Source organism: Triticum urartu, chromosome 2 (assembly GCF_003073215.2).
Source record: "Triticum urartu cultivar G1812 chromosome 2, Tu2.1, whole genome shotgun sequence".
NCBI classification, from domain to species: domain Eukaryota; kingdom Viridiplantae; phylum Streptophyta; class Magnoliopsida; order Poales; family Poaceae; genus Triticum; species Triticum urartu.
In genome coordinates, this window is record NC_053023.1 from 748822187 (window position 1) to 748842352 (window position 20166).

General features: G+C 47.0%; 1 protein-coding gene and 1 pseudogene across 1 annotated transcript; one reads left to right on the top strand and one right to left on the bottom strand.

Annotated features, from left to right (window-relative positions):
- Positions 1 to 302: 302 nt before the first annotated feature.
- Positions 303 to 8662, top strand: LOC125540470 (DNA-directed RNA polymerase II subunit RPB1-like). The gene is made up of 14 exons (XM_048704087.1): positions 303 to 479; positions 1267 to 1530; positions 2047 to 2346; positions 2436 to 2594; positions 2694 to 2855; positions 2979 to 3199; positions 3290 to 3431; positions 3531 to 3866; positions 3951 to 4237; positions 4317 to 4575; positions 4685 to 7821; positions 7981 to 8052; positions 8157 to 8216; positions 8328 to 8662. Exons 1-14 carry the CDS (start codon positions 396 to 398, stop codon positions 8419 to 8421), a joined length of 5577 nt encoding a protein of 1858 aa, XP_048560044.1. The 5' UTR covers positions 303 to 395; the 3' UTR covers positions 8422 to 8662.
- A 375-nt stretch (positions 8663 to 9037) lies between these two features.
- Positions 9038 to 10193, bottom strand: LOC125534632 (annotated as a pseudogene).
- Positions 10194 to 20166: the final 9973 nt, after the last annotated feature.

Here is a 20166-nt window from a genome sequence, read left to right on the forward strand (position 1 = left end):
TAGCTATACGGGCACCCCATTATTATGCGATGAATACGCACGCATATCAAAATGGAACCATGACAACTAATTTTTTTTGAAAAAAAGATATTCAAAAATGAAAAAGACTCGATAAACTGCATCACAGGTTCGTCAAGAAGAAAAAAAGCCCACCAGGGAAAAAGATATCCCCACTGAAGAAGCCTCATTTCTGTCCTAGAAAAAAACCCTCATTTGCTCCGGCTCACGGTAGCCGGCCCGGCGCAGGATACGTCTATAAATAGACCCCGACCCCCCACCCTCTTCCCCAGACGCACATTGCCCCAGGCCGATCCCCTTTCGCCGACTCGAGCGGAGCGTCGGTGGTCCGAGATCGATCTTGTCGGCGCCGGCGCCGCCGACGACGTGGGGCCGCGATGGACGCGCGGTTCCCGCACTCGCCGGCCGAGGTGGCCAAGGTCAAGCTCGTCCAGTTCGGCGTGCTCAGCCCCGACGAGATCGTAATCCCCCACACCCCACCCCCACCCACCGCGTTCCTTCATCTTGATCTTGGATCCGTCCTTCATCTCCTCTGATCTGCACTCCCTGCGTGGAGTCGGAGTCGGATCTCGTGCAGTTCCCACTCCCGGATGGTTGTAGATTCGGCTTTTTTTGGTGCTTGGGTAGCGAGTTTGGTCGATCTGACGGATACCTAGGGTTTTGGGTTTGGCACGGTGAACATATCTGTGGTTGTTGTTTGGTTTTTGCTAACACGGGGAATTAGTCGAGAGAGAATTTCGGGCGGAGCAGAATACATGGCCGTGTAACTTGTAAGTCTATGGTTCGTTCTGAGTAAGTTGTGGTAGGATTGATATTAGGTCGAGTTGAAATTCTCTTATACATCAAAAGTCTTGACTGCCCGATCCAACAAAGTGCTAATCGATGTTCTTATTGGCCTATGACGTGTTTGCTTGAACTCTCTGAGGCACAGTTTGCATAGATTTGTGTATTATCTTCACACTTGATTTTACAGTTTGCTTTTGATTAGGTTGTTGTTCAGTGTATAAGTTCTCTTGAATAAAAGTCGCACACAGATGTTGCTTTTCTCTTACTTAGATCTAGTAATTAATAAGATGGATTTGACAGTATGACGATTTATTCGGTTCAAATGTCCGACAACCGTTATTTTGTAACGGTTTAACGGTACCGGTGACCGTTTTTGTAATTATGGCGGGTCGATATGGAAATGTGCACCATTTTAGGAATGGATCTGACTGAGAATTCTTTTGTTGCTTTCCTTATTTGCAGAGACAAATGTCAGTGGTCATGATAGAGCACGCGGAGACTACGGAGAGGGGCAAGGTGAAGTCCGGGGGTCTGAGCGACCCCCGTTTGGGCACCATTGACCGGAAACTCAAGTGCGACACATGTATGGCTGGGATGGCCGAGTGCCCGGGCCACTTTGGCCACCTCGAGCTTGCGAAGCCCATGTTCCATATCGGCTTCATCAAGACCGTGCTCTCCGTAATGCGCTGCGTGTGCTTCAATTGCTCCAAGATCCTCGCGGACGAGGTACTGCCAACATCTTCTTGACCCTTCTGCCGGTCTGGTTTCGTTTTTAAGAGCTGTGCATCTTACTGGTTGCTGGTTGATGCATATATCTATCCAAACCGAATGACCCTTCTGTAGGTTAGGTTTCCTTTTTAAGACCTGTGCATTTTACTGGTTATTGGTTGGTGCATATCTAGCCTAACTGAAAGGAAGGGTCTCTGATGTGCCAGACAAGCTACACCCAAATCATAGCAATCTTAGTTCTCACCATATCTATGTTTGTCCAATTTTGCACCTCTTCTCAACCAACATGGTAATTTTGAGATATAGCTAGAATCATTTGTGTTGGGTATGATGAGCTGTAGATGCGACTGCTTTAGACTTCTTGCATCTTTTTTATGGACCTGGAGACCAACATTCTAATCAGCACCACGGAGCCGAATAAGAAACAAATTTATGGTTTAACTCAATAATGGACCATTTATTGTTGTGCGCACTGATTTGGCATGTTACTTATCAGTGATATATATCTTGCAGGAAGATACCAAGTTCCAGCAGGCTCTGAAAATCAAGAACCCCAAAAATAGGTTAAGAAGAATTTATGATGCTTGCAAGAGCAAAAAGGTTTGCTCTGGGGGTGAAGACCTTGAGGGTCAGGATCAGCAGGACACTGAAGAGCCAGTGAAGAAAAAAGGTGGTTGTGGGGCTCAGCAGCCAAATATCACAGTTGATGGTATGAAGATGGTTGCAGAGTTTAAAACAACAAAGAAGAAAAATGATGAGCAAGATCAACTCCCGGAACCAGTGGAGCGAAAGCAAATTCTCTCCGCCGAGAGGGTATTTACATTATCTTTGCTCAATTCAGTAGGTTCTAATTAAGAATTTTCATTTAACCATATGGATCACATCATGGTTTGTTGGGACAGGTCCTTAATGTTCTCAAGCGTATAAGTGACGAGGACTGTCTTTTATTGGGCCTGAACCCTGAATTTGCTCGTCCTGATTGGATGATACTGCAAGTCCTCCCAATTCCTCCGCCCCCTGTGAGACCATCTGTCATGATGGATACTTCCTCCAGAAGCGAGGTTAGCCCAGTACTACTAAAATTATTACGAATCCAATGGTTGGTTCACAGGGTGCCCTTTTACTAACTGTTTATCTTGTTGTTGCTTCTGTTTTGACAGGATGATTTGACTCATCAATTAGCGATGATAATTCGACATAATGAGAATTTGAGGAGGCAAGAGAGAAATGGAGCCCCAGCTCACATTATAACAGAGTTTGCTCAGCTGTTGCAGTTTCACATTGCAACATACTTCGATAATGATCTTCCTGGACAACCAAGGGTGAGTAGTCCATAAGTCCACTTCCTGTATTAAGCATTAACGAATATTTTTCCCCCACTTGTTTCACCTAAAAATGCAGTAATGGATAAATTGTTCTGAATATTTTTTGTTGAAAATATTCAGGCCACTCAGCGTTCTGGAAGGCCTATTAAGTCGATTTGCAGCAGGCTGAAAGCAAAAGAAGGCCGGATTAGAGGAAATTTAATGGGGAAGCGTGTTGATTTCTCAGCTCGTACCGTCATCACACCAGATCCGAATATCAACATTGATCAATTGGGGGTGCCATGGAGTATTGCTTTGAATCTGACATACCCAGAAACTGTCACTCCATACAACATTGAGAGGTAAACTAATTTGCTGCTATTAAGGCATCTTGTGTAATTGCTCTTCTGCATTGATATTTGATAAGTAATGTCCAAATCTGAGTATACCAGGTTGAAAGAACTAGTTGAATATGGACCTCACCCTCCCCCAGGCAAGACAGGAGCGAAGTACATTATTAGGGAAGATGGCCAGAGGCTGGATCTTCGCTATGTGAAGAAAAGTAGCGACCAGCATTTGGAGCTTGGTTACAAGGTTAGTACCGACATCGTTGCATCATCTATTGTTTTACTGTGGCATCACAAAATTTCGCTTTTTTGTTCTAGCTCACCCAATTTGCGCTTGACTTCTCAGGTGGAAAGGCACCTTAATGATGGAGATTTTGTTCTTTTCAACCGGCAACCCAGTCTCCACAAAATGTCTATCATGGGCCATCGCATTAAAATTATGCCCTACTCGACTTTTCGCCTGAACTTGTCTGTCACTTCACCGTACAATGCTGATTTTGATGGGGATGAAATGAATATGCATGTTCCTCAGTCATTTGAGACCAGAGCTGAAGTTTTAGAGTTGATGATGGTGCCGAAATGTATTGTGTCACCTCAAGCAAATAGACCTGTCATGGGTATTGTCCAGGACACACTTCTTGGGTGTCGAAAAATGACCAAAAGGGATACTCTCATTGAAAAGGTTAACAATAATACTTTCCTTAAACACCTTAAATAGTACTGTGCGTGTGGTTTTGTAGCTTACTGTGCTGAAAATTTCTCCCAGGATGTATTTATGAACATCTTAATGTGGTGGGAAGATTTTGATGGGAAGATCTCAGCCCCTACCATTTTGAAACCAAGGCCGATTTGGACTGGCAAACAAGTTTTCAACTTGATCATTCCCAAGTTAATTAATTTAATTAGATTTTCAGCCTGGCACGCTGAAACAGAAAATGGATTTACAACTCCTGGTGATACTGTGGTCCGGATAGAGAAGGGAGAGCTTCTATCTGGTACACTTTGCAAAAAAACACTTGGGGCATCAAGTGGAAGTCTTATTCATGTTATTTGGTAAGTAATAAAAGGTACATTGCAGATTTTAGCAAACATGTTCTCCTCTGCTAAATAATTTTGGTTTAACTGTTTGCAGGGAAGAGGTAGGTCCAGATGCGGCACGGAAGTTCTTGGGTCATACACAGTGGCTGGTCAACTACTGGCTTCTGCAAAATGGTTTCAGTATTGGGATCGGGGATACAATTGCAGACGCAGATACTATGGAAAAAATTAATGAGACAATCGCAAACGCCAAGATTGAAGTGAATGGGCTTATTAAGCAAGCACAAGAGAAGGAGCTGGAACCTGAGCCAGGACGCACGATGATGGAATCATTTGAAAATAGAGTAAATCAGGTACAATAGCTGAATATCCTTGTTTGGTTCTTTCATCTGGGAAAATAGGAGTTTGCGATAAATAACTTTCTTGACATACTTGTTTTGACATATCTGTTTCTCATGCTAGGTTCTTAACAAGGCTCGTGATGAATCTGGCAGTAGTGCCCAGAAGAGTTTGTCCGAGAGCAACAATTTGAAAGCTATGGTTACTGCAGGCTCAAAAGGCAGTTTCATTAATATTTCACAAATGACTGCTTGTGTCGGACAGCAGAATGTTGAGGGCAAACGGATTCCATTTGGTTTTGTTGATCGTACATTGCCCCACTTCACAAAAGATGACTACGGCCCTGAAAGCCGTGGATTTGTGGAGAACTCTTATCTTCGAGGCTTGACACCACAGGAATTTTTCTTCCATGCTATGGGTGGTAGAGAAGGTTTGATTGATACTGCTGTGAAAACTTCCGAGACTGGGTATATTCAGCGCAGGCTCGTGAAGGCTATGGAAGACATCATGGTTAAATATGACGGTACCGTTAGAAACTCTTTGGGTGATGTCATTCAATTCTTGTATGGAGAAGACGGCATGGATGCTGTTTGGATTGAATCCCAGAAACTGGACTCCCTGAAGATGAAAAAGGATGAGTTTGATAATGTGTTCCGTTATGAACTGAATGATATGAACTGGAAGCCTAATTACATGCTGCCTGACCATGTTGAGGATTTGAAGACCATTCGTGAATTCAGAAATGTGTTTGAGGCAGAGCTTCAGAAATTGGAAGTTGACAGATTACAACTTGGGCAAGAAATTACCACAACTGGCGAGGGTACATGGCCTATGCCTGTCAACCTCAAGCGGCTTATCTGGAATGCTCAGAAGACTTTCAAGATTGATCTAAGAAAACCTTCTGACATGCACCCAATGGAAATCGTGGAAGCGATTGATAAGCTGCAAGAAAGACTCAAGGTTGTCCCCGGCGACGACGCCATGAGCATTGAGGCTCAGAAAAATGCTACTCTGCTATTCAATATCCTGCTTCGCAGCACATTTGCTAGCAAGAGGGTCTTGAAAGAATACAGGCTTACGAAGGAATCATTCGAATGGGTCATTGGTGAGATTGAATCGAGATTCCTCCAGTCTTTGGTGGCTCCTGGTGAAATGATTGGATGTGTGGCTGCACAGTCCATTGGAGAACCGGCAACTCAGATGACGCTGAATACTTTCCATTATGCTGGTGTTAGTGCTAAGAATGTTACCCTTGGTGTTCCCAGATTAAGAGAGATCATCAACGTCGCCAAGAAGATAAAGACTCCATCTCTGTCTGTCTTCCTAAAGCCTGGGGTGAACAGCAGGAAAGAATCGGCCAAGAATGTCCAGTGTGCCTTGGAGTACACCACGCTACGTAGTGTGACCCATGCCACTGAGATATGGTATGATCCTGATCCTCTAGGAACCCTCATTCCTGAGGATGTGGACTTTGTCAGGTCATACTATGAGATGCCTGATGAGGATGTTGACCCGGATAAGATGTCTCCTTGGCTGCTGCGTATTGAACTGAACCGCGAGATGATGGTTGATAAGAAGTTGAGCATGGCTGATATTGCAGAGAAGATCAATCATGAGTTTGATGATGACTTGTCATGCATATTCAACGACGACAACGCAGATAAGCTCATCCTTCGTGTCCGCATCGCAAATGATGAAGCTCCTCCAAAAGGAGGAGAGGCACAGGGTGAATCTGCCGAGGACGATGTCTTCCTCAAGAAGATTGAGGGGAACATGTTGACTGAGATGGCCCTTCGAGGCATTCCAGATATTAACAAGGTCTTCATCAAAAAGGGGAAGGTTAATAAATTTGATGAGAAGGAAGGTTTCAAAGGAGAAGAGGAGTGGATGCTTGATACAGAAGGTGTAAACCTCTTGGCCGTCATGTGTCATGAGGACGTTGATCCTTCTAGGACAACAAGTAATCATTTGATTGAAGTGATTGAGGTTCTTGGCATCGAGGCTGTCCGCAGGTCTCTCTTGGATGAGTTGAGGGTGGTGATATCTTTTGATGGGTCTTATGTGAACTACCGTCATCTGGCCATTCTCTGCGATACGATGACATACAGAGGTCACCTGATGGCGATTACCAGGCACGGCATAAATCGTAACGACACAGGGCCTCTCATGAGATGTTCTTTTGAAGAGACGGTGGATATCCTGCTTGATGCTGCTGTATATGCTGAATCTGATTACCTGAGAGGTGTCACAGAGAACATTATGCTTGGCCAGCTTGCTCCTATTGGTACAGGAGGGTGTGGATTGTATCTGAATGACCAGATGCTGAAGCAGGCCATTGAGCTCCAACTCCCGAGCTATATTGACACTCTGGACTATGGTGTCACACCGGCGCGTTCACCCTCCGGGACACCGTACCATGATGGAATGATGTCTCCATTGCTGAGCCCGAATTTCCGGGCTTCCCCCCTCACAGATGCTCAGTTCTCGCCGTATGTTGGCGGCATGGCGTTCTCGCCCATGCCGTCGAACTACAGCCCGTCCTCTGGGGGTTACAGTCCATCTTCTCCGGTGTTCAGCCCAGGGCCAGGACACAGCTACAGCCCCACTTCTCCGTCATACAGCCCCGCATCACCCAGCTACAGCCCTGCATCGCCATCATATACTCCTGGCTCTCCTTCCTACAGCCCGAGCAGTCCATCATACTCTCCAACCAGTCCATCATACTCTCCCACATCTCCGAGCTACAGCCCCACATCTCCTAGCTACAGTCCAACCTCTCCGGCATACTGTCCCACTTCGCCAAGCTACAGTCCAACATCTCCGGCATACTGCCCGACATCTCCTGCATACAGCCCGACCTCTCCAGCATACTGCCCGACGTCTCCGGCATACAGCCCGTCATCGCCATCTTATAACCCAACGTCGCCATCTTATAGTCCGACATCTCCTTCATACAGCCCGACTTCACCATCTTATAGCCCAACATCGCCATCATACAGCCCCACATCTCCTTCATACAGCCCTTCATCACCAACTTATAGCCCGACGTCGCCCTCATACAGACCGACATCGCCCTCGTACAGCCCGACATCACCTGCATACAGTCCGTCATCGCCTGGTTACTGCCCGACGTCACCGAGCTACAGCCCTACTTCACCGAGCTACAGCCCTTCTTCGGCCAAGTACAGTCCTTCAAATATCTATTCTCCAAGCAGCCCAAGGATGATGAGCCCGTACAGTCAGACTTCTCCAAACTACAGGTAATTCTGTAACTTCTGTTCATATACTTTCTGGTGGTATTCTATTCATACATTTTTAGTTTTTCTTTTCCGTAATGTGGATAGCCCTGGCCCTATCATCGGTTGATGCTCGAAGCAAAATATTTATGCTTATTTGTGCGCGCATATCTGTTTCTGCAGCCCGACCTCACCGTCCTACTCGCCCACCTCACCGTCGTATGCGCAACCAAGCCCGTCGTACAGCCCGGCAAGGTGAGCCGAATTTCAGTTGATCATCCTCCTTGTTTCAACTTAAAGAACACCTAATGCTGTGACAAATACAATGGGTTGCCTAACTCACTGCCTGCATGCTGCAGCCCGATCACTACCTCTGGAGGACCTAGCCCAGATTACACCCCAACTTCTCCAAACTACAGGTAATTAAATTAAATGCGTAATCAGGCTTATCTATCTCGTCGATCTGCCCTTGATGGAAGCACAACCATTGGTCGTTAGCTCTTCTGACGATATCACTTTTGAGCGTGCAGCCCCACTGCAAGCTACTCCCCCACCGCACCGGGCTACTCGCCGATATCCACCGAGCCGCAAACTAGTGACAAGGACAAGGAGACTGCTCCCTGAAGCCAAAACTCGCTGCTGGCCGAGGCAGAAGCACATCACCCTAGCTGCTGTTCTTGTTTCCTTCCGCGTCGCCAGAACAGGCATTGGATTTGCTGCGCTTGCCGATGAATTGCTGCTGAACTTGAGTTGTTATGTATGATAGATGTTGTGAGTGACTCCCCAGTAACTGTGTTGTTGAGAATTTGCAATTGTACCTAATAATGTGTTGTTGATCGGATTGTTATGTTGATGATGTTGTTGACCGGATTGTTATGTTAATGTTTCCATTGGAACTTCTTATTATTTGCACTCAGCTGTGGAGCGCTTTTGTAAGTCCTGCAGATTTCCTATTGCTGCTTTGGCGTTTGGTAGGCCTTTGCTGTGCTTAATTGTTTTTGAGCTGCACCATGTCCTCGATTTCCTGTGAAGGCTGCCTCAAACTTCACAACTTGTACTGTTACTGCTGTCAGGTAATTTTCATATTATTGTGCTGTTTCCCAGTCCTTTGTTGTAATGTTTAATTCTCTGTTGATAGAACTGTTATCCACGTGAATTTCTCGCTGTTTGCTTGAGACCAGATAACCTTCTTGTTTGAGTTATGCAAATGAAATACAGTACACGGGAAGACATGTAGTAAGGACCTGTGATCGTGTGGAGCGATGCTCACACACAACAACGGCAAGTTTATTCATCCATTTATTTACTCATAGACTAGTACTCCTCGAGATTATTTATCAGTAATCACATGCACACAGGCATGCATCGAGGACTGACGCTAGATTTAGATCGTAGTATGTTGTTACTGCGTTACTTGCTGGATCAAAAGCCCCTCGACGAAGGGCCTCTGGTTGTAGCAGTCGAGGTTGCTCCCGTAGCCGACGCCAAGGATGTTGCAGTAGCGCTGGTAGAACCCGATCCGGTCGGCAACACGGCTGTCCTGCCCCCTGCCGCACTCGAGCCCCCCGTTGATGATGTTGGTGATGACGCCGTAGCCGGGCACTCTTCCCGCCGCGTTGTCAGCGGCCGTTGGCGTCCACTGGCCCGTGATCACGGCGTGGGAGGACGGCTTGTTTGCCTGCGGCGTCATCCAGAACCATAGCGCCGTCTCGAACGACACCGTGGCATCCGTGGCCACCAGGTCCGGGTTGTTGAGCAGGTCCACGCCGATGGCGCGCCCCGCGGGGCCGTAGTTGTAGTTCCAGGACAGCATGATGGGGCCGCGGCCGTAGTACTGCCTGCCTTGCGCGCACGGCCACTCCGACGACGGCTGGCAGTAGTCGGGCGGCGAGCCCAGCTCCCGCTTGTAGCAGTAGCCCCAGGAGTAGGGGCCATCGGGGGCGGTGGCCCACCCGCCGGTGGTCTCGTGGGAGGTCTGCCCGAAGAAGGCCGCCACCTCCTGCTTCCGCGTCTCGGTGCTCCCCGTGGTGCCGAAGGCCGGGAACGCGGCGGCGGCGGCCAGGAATGCGTCGTACGTGTAGAACCCGCCGGCATCTGTGCACTGGTTGCTGTGGAGCAGGAACTGCTGGAAGATGTCCCTGGAGATGATGGACGACACGCCCCCGCCGGGGCTGGGTCCGGGAGGAGTGGGGCCGCAGCCGCTGCACTGGCTCTGGCAGCCAGCGCCGCAGTAGTCGGAGGTGCTGCCACAGTAGCCGAAGCGGCTGCAGCAGAGGCAGTTCGGGCACGTCGCGCCGCCGGCCTGCGAGCCGCACTGCTGGGCGCGGGCCGCCGTAGCGAGCGCCACCGCCAGGACGTACGATGGCCAGGATGGCCGCCACCCTCGGGCCTCTCATTCTCAGTGTAGGCACGGGTTGATCTTGATGCTTGATAGATTATGGCGCCAACCAAGTGCCGCTATTTATAGATCTTTGGTCGAGAGAAGCCGTGCTGTGGTTGTATACATGATCAATTCTCACTCGCGGCTCGTTGGTTGAAGTCCGGACATGACATGTCACGAGTTCCCCTTATCATCTTCATCACTACAGGACCATGTGACATGTCTTGTCTCATAAATTGTTGAAATGTACCCAACATCACCGATCAACCACGTCCGATTGATAAATTAGTTCATACTGATGAACCATGTGGCATATCTTCATTGAACCATGTGACGAAGACGTGCACTGTTGGGATTGGATCACAACCAAAAAGACAACAAGATTAGCCTGCATCTTGGCCTGTTCCTAAAAGTTATACTGACCTGCTCAAATTTGGTGTCGTGTACTCCTACTAGTGTATACACATGGGATTAGCTTAAAAAATGATGATAAAATTAGCTTGTACTAAAAAAAACATGTTCTGCAACTTTGTGTATACACATGGGCTTGTTCTGCAACCAGGGTCATATATAGCCTGGTGCATAGTGCATATTACACTGGACTTGTTTTCTTGCGGGCCCTCCCAATTTTGTGTCGGATAACTCATTTTCTCTCCATGTTTTTACATTCTAATAACACAAACCATCTATAAAATGGATATTTGATGGGAGACTAGAGCGTTTCAGAATCAACAGAGTCGTATTATCATTTTCCTCCACTAATGTGAGTGGCGCCGTAGAAAAGACACATCAGTGGCAGTGTTTGTTCGTTTCATAAGACATTTAGGTCACCTCCAATGGTTATATGATGGTTGTTGGGAACATTTATCACAAGAAACATGTAGTGATGTGATGTGGTGTGGAAATAAACGAAGAAAGAAACCCTGGTTGTATATATATATATATATATGTACATGAACCAATAAATTTTGCACAAGATCTGAGGTATATATAGAGACCATACTATATTTTTATTGGTTGATCTCATAGACACTCTCTGTCCTACCTTCTATTGGATAACTTAGACACACACTGTTTGAGTATATAATGGGTTATTGGTTGATGTCATAGACAATTTACAAACAAAGTAAAACATGAACTATTGATATGCTCTTATAAATACTCAACTAACGAGTGATGCAATAACAAAATGACCGTTCAGTTGGAGGATCTCTAGAATTTGGAAAAAGATAACACAAAAACACAAAATTTTTATTTCTAGCGACCAATCACACTTAAAATATGTTCCTAACGATCAAACGAACATCCTTCCAGGAGTGAACTACTTCAAGGAAAGAATTTTTTTATTTCTTTCAAAGATGAATTATCAAATCTAGTAGTGTCTCTGACCATTTGGTATTTTTAATATAAAAGATACACAGTTAGGTGCGGCAGGGAAGAAAAACATTTGGTGATGCCTAGAAGTTTTCATGAAGTATGGAAGGAAGTATTGTAATGGACTCAGTTCTCTTTCGGGCCCTATCAATTTTGTGCCGAATAACCCAGTGTGTCCACTGTGACGCCCGGGTATTTAAGCTACAGTAACCCTCTGCTAATGATGCCACGTCACCTCGATTACTGTTGCTAATCTTGTGTTAGTTCGAAAACGGTCGCCTCCCCACGTCACCTCCCTGCAAGCCCGACGCCGCGCCCCCCAGATCTCGTCATTGGACCACGTCGCCGCCGCCTGGTCCTCGTCGGATCGCCAAGCGCGGCGCTTCCCCATCCTCCTCCTCGCCGGACCACCTCCCCGGAGCACCGCCGCCTGAACCTCGCCCGTCCTCGTCCTCCTCCCCAAGCCCGCGTACGCACATCTACAGGGCCCTGTGAGCCGCCGTCCTCCCCCTTTTTCCTCTTTGCCCAGCGCCGTTTGCCGCGCACGACACGCCTGCGCGCCCAACTCCGCGCCCACCCGACCCTGGCCGCCTCCCTCGTGCGCTACCCCGTCCGCCACGGCCTCGCACATTGGGCCGCCTCCCTCCTGCCCTTTCCTCGCCGGCACCGGCACGAGCCCTTCTGCTCGCGCCTAGCCGCCGCACTTGGCGCCTTGCTGCGCCGAAGGCCGCGCCCGCAGCCACGCGCGCCATGCCGTCGCCGCGCCCGCTGCACCGAGCCTCGCCTCTGCTAGTTCGTCGCCGCGCCATAGCACGCGACCGCGCCTGCCCGCACCCTTCGCCTCGCTCCACCGCGCCGTCGCCGTCGCCGCGCGCCGCCTGCCCCCTACTCGCCGCTCCGCTGCTCGTCTGCTCCAGCGCGCCCGCAACCCTTGCCACTCCCCGCTGCTCCTACGCCGCCCGACGCCCGCTACCGGCGCTAGCTCCCGCAACGGCGCCTGTTCGGGCTGGGCACCCGCACGCCCGTGAACCGCACGCCCGCTAAGCCCCCAGGGGCCTATGACAAAGGGGCCCCACCCCGAGAACGTTTTAAAAAAAGATGTAAAAAAGGAATTAAAAAATACAAATATTAATTAATTAATTAATTAATTGTGTTTAGTTAACCTAATAGTTAATTAACCTAAATAACTACTGTTAATTAGCTAAACCGTCCCTGACGGGTTGTCAGGTTGACCAGGTCAACGGTCAACGTTGACTGCTGACATCATGCTGATGCATTAATTAATTTTTGAATTAAATTAATTTAGTAATTCTAAAAATTGATTAAACCTTTTAAAATTAATATAAAATAAACCGTAGCTCGGATGGAAAAACTTTGTACATGAAAGTTGCTCAGAATGATGAGACGAATTCGGTTATGCAGCCCGTTCGCCCGCCACACATCCCTACATAGCGAACCTGCAACATTTCACCTCCGGTTTATCTGTCCGAAAACGCAAAACACCGGGGATACTTTCCCGGATGTTTCCCCCTTCGTCGGTATCACTTCCTACCGCGTTAGGGCATACCTAGCACCGCGTATTGCCTCGTTATGTTTTGTGATGCTTTGTTTGCTCTGTATTTACTGTTTCTTCCCCCCTCTTCTTCCCCGGTAGACCCCGAGACCGGCGCTGATGCCTGCCACCGAGTACGACTACATCGACGATGAACCCTTTTCTTGCCAGAGCAACCAGGCAAGCCCCCCCCCTTGATCACCAGATATCGCCTATTCCTTCTCTATACTGCTTGCATTAGAGTAGTGTAGCATGTTACTGCTTTCGGATTAATCCTATTCTGATGCATAGCCTGTCATTGTTGCTACAGTTGTTACCCTTACCTGCTATCCTACTTCTTAGTATAGGATGCTAGTGTTCCATCAGTGGCCCTACATTCTTGTCCGTCTGCCATGCTATACTACTGGGCCGTGATCACTTCGGGAGGTGATCACGGGCATATACTATATACTTTACACAGTTACATTACTGTGATACTGTTGGAGATGGGGGCTGAAGGGGCAGGTGGTGGTTCCACCCAGGTAGTGGTGGGCCTGGGTTCCCGACGGCCCCCGACTGTTACTTTGTGGCGGAGCGACAGGGCAGGTTGAGACCACCTAGGAGAGGGGTGGGCCTGGCCCTTTCGGCGTTCGCGGATACTTAACACGCTTAACGAGATCTTGGTATTTGATCTGAGTCTGGCCATTTGGTATATACGCACTAACCAACTACGTGGGAAAGTTATGGGCACTCGACGTCGTGGTATCAGCCGAAGCCTTCGTGACATCAGCGACTGAGTGGCGCGCGCCGGATTGGACTGGAACGCCTGCTAGGCTAGGTCTGCTTCCGGCCGCATTCGCAACGTGCAGGTGTGCTAAGGGCGATGGGCCCAGACCCCTGTGCGCTTAGGTTTAGACCGGCGTGCTGACCTCTCTGTTGGCCTAGGTGGGGCTGCGACGTGTTGATCTTCCGCGGCCGGGCATGACCCAGGAAAGTGTGTCCGGCCAAATAAGATCGAGCGTGTTGGGTTATGTGGTGCACCTCTGCAGGGAAGTTAATCTATTCGAATAGCCGTGATCTTCGGTAACAGGACGACTTGGAGTTGTACCTTAACCTTATGACAACTAGAACTAGATACTTAATAAAACACACCCTTCCAAGTGCCAGATACAACCCGGTGATTGCTCTCTAACAGGGCGATGAGGAGGGGATCGCCGGGTAGGATTATTGCTATGCGATGCTACTTGGAGGACTTCAGTCTACTCTCTTCTACATGCTGCAAGACGGAGGCTGCCTGAAGCGTAGTCTTCGACAGGATTAGCTATCCCCCTCTTATTCTGGCATTCTGCAGTTCAGTCCACCGATATGGCCCTTTACACATATACCCATGCATATGTAGTGTAGCTCCTTGCTTGCGAGTAATTTGGATGAGTACTCACGGTTGCTTTCTTCCCCCTTTTCCCCTCTTTCCTTTCTTCTGGTTGTCGCAACCATATGCTGGAGTCCAGGAGCCAGACGCCACCGTCGACGAAGACTCCTACTACACTGGAGGTGCCTACTACTACGTGCAGCCCGCTGACGACGACCAGGAGTAGTTTAGGAGGATCCCAGGTAGGAGGCCTGCGCCTCTTTCGATCTGTATCCCAGTTTGTGCTAGCCTTCTTAAGGCAAACTTGTTTAACTTATGTCTGTGCTCAGATATTGTTGCTTCCGCTGACTCGTCTATGATCGAGAACTTGTATTCGAGCCCTCGAGGCCACTGGCTTGTATTATGATGCTTGTATGACTTATTTATGTTTTAGAGTTGTGTTGTGATATCTTCCCGTGAGTCCCTGATCTTGATCGTACACGTTTGCGTGCATAATTAGTGTACGATTGAATTGGGGGCGTCACAAGTTGGTATCAGAGCCGACTGCCTGTAGGAATCCCCCTTCCTAATTCCTTGGCCGAAGTCGAGTCTAGACATTGCAAAACTTTTACTAACATGGCTGTGTGTCTTACGGGCACACATCGCCATTGGGTGGTATTAGGATCTTTTATTCCTCGACCTATACTCTGGGACTCTGACCTCTCTTCTATTCGGGTGAAATGATTTTACTAACTCTGACTCTAGGTTCTCGTAACTACTTCCTCCCGGAGAGCCCTCACTCCAGATGATTGCTTGGTGCACCGAAGGATTTCGAAGATACTCTCCGGTGTTCTCGAGACTTTGTGCTCGTTGCTTTTGCAATTCCCTACCACTGATTTATCCCTATGGATAAGTACTTACACCCGTCGTTCTTAATTTTATTCCAAGTTGATCTTGTTAATACAAGATGCCCCGAACCGCTCTCCGTTGTTCCAAGAATCCTTTGAGCTTATTGCTTTACAGTTCTTGCCTCATGAATACCCTTACGGATAATTCTTCACACTTATCGAGTATCCGCTCTTTTCTAGTTGTTCATGTGTTTCACAAAAGTTTTCGAAATACCATTCGATCTTCCAAAAATCCTGAGCATCCTCTTGCTCTTGAAATTCTTACTTGCTTGCATTATGGTTAATCCCATAAGTCTCGTAATCTTATTGGCATCTCTTGTCATTATCATTTTGAGTCCGTTGATTTAATTTGTTGCGAATGCTCGCAATCCTCAATCAGATCTTAGAATTCATCCTGCCGGCTCAGACGTCATTTTAAACGTGAGCTGGTTCTCGCCAATCAAATTGTCGTTGATTGTGCCCCTATGTCTAATGAACTTATCCATCCTTGATCAGAGCGTCTGCTTCTGATCCTTCGCTTTGTAAATCATAATTCCTTTGCAATTGAGCTCTAAATTACTCAGTTGTTTCTATAATCCAAGGTCTTTGCATTGATTCTTCCCCTGGTTGTGTGCCGATACTCACATCAGATCCTTTATGGACTATCAGAACCCTGTTGGATTTTATCCGATAACGTCCTTCATATTCAATCACTTTGCAAGTTCTTTCCCTGATACCTAATTCCTTTGGTAAATCCTATTCCTTGATTTGGCCAACCATGCTCTGCTTTTGAGCTGGTGCTATTTACTATTGAAGCTTGTGGTATATGTTTCCACGATGCCCCGATGGGTTGAACCTATGCCTTCCTTAATCTGTGTGATCCCGAAAGATTTTACGGGTCATACTTATCTGGTATTGCACCAGGTAAAACTTTCAACAACTAATGTCAATTTCGAAAATACGAGAGGTGAATGGAAGGTTATGGATTGAGGAAGTGGGAGTCGACCTTGAACCTTGTGTTCATGCCCATGGACACGATGTAGATCCTATCATGGAAGCTTCTTGTAATAATAACCATTTCCTTGATATAATATCCATTGGTATCGGTGAATTGATCCTTTGCAATTGTGGTTCTGACCATATGTTCTTCTTTGATCCCATTTCTCGGGCAAGTTTAAGCACTTGTCTTCTATGGATCAATACACCAGTCCAACCTTTAATTTGATCTTTCATCTAGTATTACCCTTGGTATCTCGAGGATATCTTGCCATTGCACTACATCTTATAAACTTTGATGAAGTACTACCTTACCTTGTCTTTGTCACTTCATGGGTTCTGGGTTGTTTGTCGACTGAGAACACCGATAAGTGAATCGATTCCGCACTCCGATTCAATAACTCTTAAGTAATTTTCGTTGCTTACGAGTTTAACAATCCTTCAAGTCATTCCTAGCCTTATCGGCTATATCATTATCGTGCAAACTTCTAACTGTGCTACCTGGTCCTTCCTGGAGCACAAATTTTCGACGATGAGCTAAGCTTACGTCGATCTTCCTCGTCATATCAGTTTGCCTTGAACAACAAGCTTGATTTCAAGTTTGTGTCCTACCCATGGTTCCAATAACCTTCCGCTTCATCATTCCTTTGACTTGATGTCATCGCTGATTGATTACATCTTCATGAAATCTCTCGACAAATGTGTCGTGGTCATCATCAACATTATGAGCTCTTCCAGGATATCAATTGAGTTCATGATGAGAAATACCATCCTTGCCCTTGATGATCTGTGTTATCATCGACCACTTTATTGCCTTCCCACCAACACAAGCTTGTTCATGTTTGGTGTTATACCTTGAGTTCCTTGCTATCCAGTGTTTGTTCTTCTTTACCTTGGAATATTACCTTCTTTTATGTCAAGTATGTCGTGAGAATTTCACCACCTCTTATGAATTATTGATGCAAGTGATGCTTCACACCATCACCATTCTTTTCATGGCCCCCGTGTTCCAACCGGAATACCAACAAATGGTCTGTGATGTGTAAATTCTAAATTTCTAGCAACCCCATTGCTTTGAAGTTATTGGTCTATAGTTTCATTCTACATCTATGGCTTATTGAATCATCACTCGAACATTGATCGTGCTACCTAGCCCATATTTCGGGTGCACATTTCAACCAATGTTTAACTATGTATGTTTTCCTCGAGCATACATCATCAAGTCATTTGATCTAGCTAATGTTGTCTCCTTGTACACATAAGTGTGGAAATCCATCTTTTGAAACTCTCAATGAATTGTCGCTGAGTCAATCAGCCACCTCCTCATCCTCTCCTTGGTTTAATGATGAACTCTTGTTTCGAAACTCGCTTCCATAGTACATTTCCCGAGAATCTTACATTGACATCTCGTCAATTTGTGTTGCACCTTTTCTTCTCTGGCATCCTAAGTCGGAGGTATCCTGACACCAATCGGATCTGAACCTCGGTCAAATACGATGGTTGGAACATATTTCCAAGAGTTATAACATTGGTCTTTATATGACTCGGTAAGGTGATGTCATACCTAGCCCACCTGGCCGGAGGCCCTATTGTTATAGTTCCCTTTAGCAATGTTATCCATTCTTCCATGAGGAAACTGTAAGACTTACTCTACAAGTTGTTCCTGATGAATCCTTCGCGTATCCAAAGTACGACATTTGCTTGAAGACCATGTGAATGCTATCTCGAAGCATGTCTATGGTACTCCGTTTTTCAACAAGAACATTTGAAGCCCAATGCTAAATGTTTCTTGCTCAATTATCCAAACACCGTTGTATGGGTAATGTCATGAAATTTCTATGCCCTTATCTAAAAGGTTTTCTTCATTGTATCCTGCCACGGATATCATGCCCCGCTTGTCCTTGGGAAGGATATATCCCTGAAATATGTGCTTAAACACATTTTCCTTTCCATTGTTTTGTTTACTTTGATAATCATATTTTCCTTTCCATTATTTGTATTAAACTTTCTTGTGATCTATATGTTCTAAGCAGTAATATTCTCCTACTTATGTAAACCCCTCGGTGTACAGTTCTGTCAGCAAGACCCTGTTACTATTGTTGATGACCTTCTGGCAACCACCGATGGACGAGAACTTTGCCTATTGGTCCGCCTCGTTCGACGAGCAGGAAAATGGTTCTCTTCGTCCCTCGCCCTTGGTATCGACATTGTTGCCAACATAACTGATAGGCTACCCTCTGACATGTCTTGCTATCATGACCGTGCAAGATATCAACGCTTTTCCTACTTTTAACCACAAGGTGGGCCCATAACCCACAGTTCCAAAGGATCGAAACCTGACTCTCCTGTACAACCCTGTTACTAATGGTTATTCCCCACGCTTAGCTTCGTATTTAATTCACGGGCCACCTTCCTAGTGCTCTATTCTGGTATCAGACACAATACTTACTCTCGCTGCTCTGAACCCCTTTCTCACTCTGGTTCAGACTTCGAGCAACTATCTATCCGCTTGGAACCTCTTATTGTACCTTCGTACCTTACTCTCGATGTATTTTATATGTTCAACTCGAGAGATAGTATTATGCTCATTCATGGGTTAACCCCAGATTGTTTCCCTCATAAGCATTCTATCGTAGCCGAGCTGCCCCTTACCTATTCGTAAGTACGTTGGAGTTCCCAAAGAAAAGGACGACTTCATCATGATGACATGAAGCAGAGAAATGGAGACATCAACGTAATGGATCGACCGCTTCGAGAAGAGCAACCAAGACCGAGAAGACTCGTTAGAATTTCGTAACCAAATTCCTTCCCCATCACTCCCCTCTTAAATTTCGGGACAAGATTTCTTGTAGTGGAGGAGAATTGTGACGCCCGGGTATTTAAGCTACAGTAACCCTCTGCTAATGATGCCACGTCACCTCGATTACTGTTGCTAATCTCGCGTTAGTTCGAAAACGGTTCGAATTCAAATTCAAAATCAAGCAAACAATAAAAGTTTTCAAATATTAAAACTAAGATGTTCGGAGTGAGCCAAGTAATGCATAAGTAAGTATGGTGGAGAAACCACACTTTTATAAAAGTGTAAATACTCTAAAATGTTTTAAAGAGTAGCAAAAAAATTAGTTGAATGCCTTTTACAATAAATAAAATATTAAACTATTTTATTTTGTTGCCCAAACTTATGTGGCAGTAGCTATTTACTAACACTAAACTAGGGACTACTTTTATAGTTTATAAAACTAAAGTAAAAGAGGAACTAAAATAAAACAGAAAACAGTAAAAGAATAATAAACAAAAATAGAACAAAAGGAGATAAAAACAGAAAAGGCCTTCCCCCCCACTGGGCCTCGACCCATCCACATGCCAGCCGGCCCATCCCGCGCCTCGCCTATATGGCCCCCCACCCCCAGGAAAACCCTAACCGCTACCCCCACTTCCCCCCACGACCCCCCTCCTCCCTCTCCCCTGATCTGGATCGGGGGGCAACGGCGCCCTCCCTGCAAGCCCGACGCCGCCCCCCCAGATCTCGTCGTTGGACCACGTCGCCGCCGCCTGGTCCTCGTCGGATCGCCAAGCGCCGCGCTTCCCCATCCTCCTCCTCGCCGGACCACCTCCCCGGAGCACCGCTGCCTCAACCTTGCTCGTCCTCGTCCTCCTCCCCGAGCCCGCGTACGCACATCTGCAGGGCCCGGTGAGCCGCCGTCCTCCCCCTTTTTCCTCTTTGCCCAGCGCCGTTTGCCGGGCACGACACGCCTGCGCGCCCAACTCCGCGCCCAGCCGACCCTGGCCGCCTCCCTCGTGCGCTACCCTGTCCGCCACGGCCTCGCACGGTGGGTTGCCTCCCTCCTGCCCT

Coding starts and splice junctions, on each gene's coding strand:
- LOC125540470 (XM_048704087.1), top strand. CDS start 396: ATGGACGCGCGGTTCCCGCACTCGCCGGCCGAGGTGGCCAAGGTCAAG. Junction 3,200..3,289: donor ACTCCATACAACATTGAGAG/GTAAACTAATTT, acceptor TGAGTATACCAG/GTTGAAAGAACTAGTTGAAT. Junction 4,576..4,684: donor TTGAAAATAGAGTAAATCAG/GTACAATAGCTG, acceptor TTCTCATGCTAG/GTTCTTAACAAGGCTCGTGA.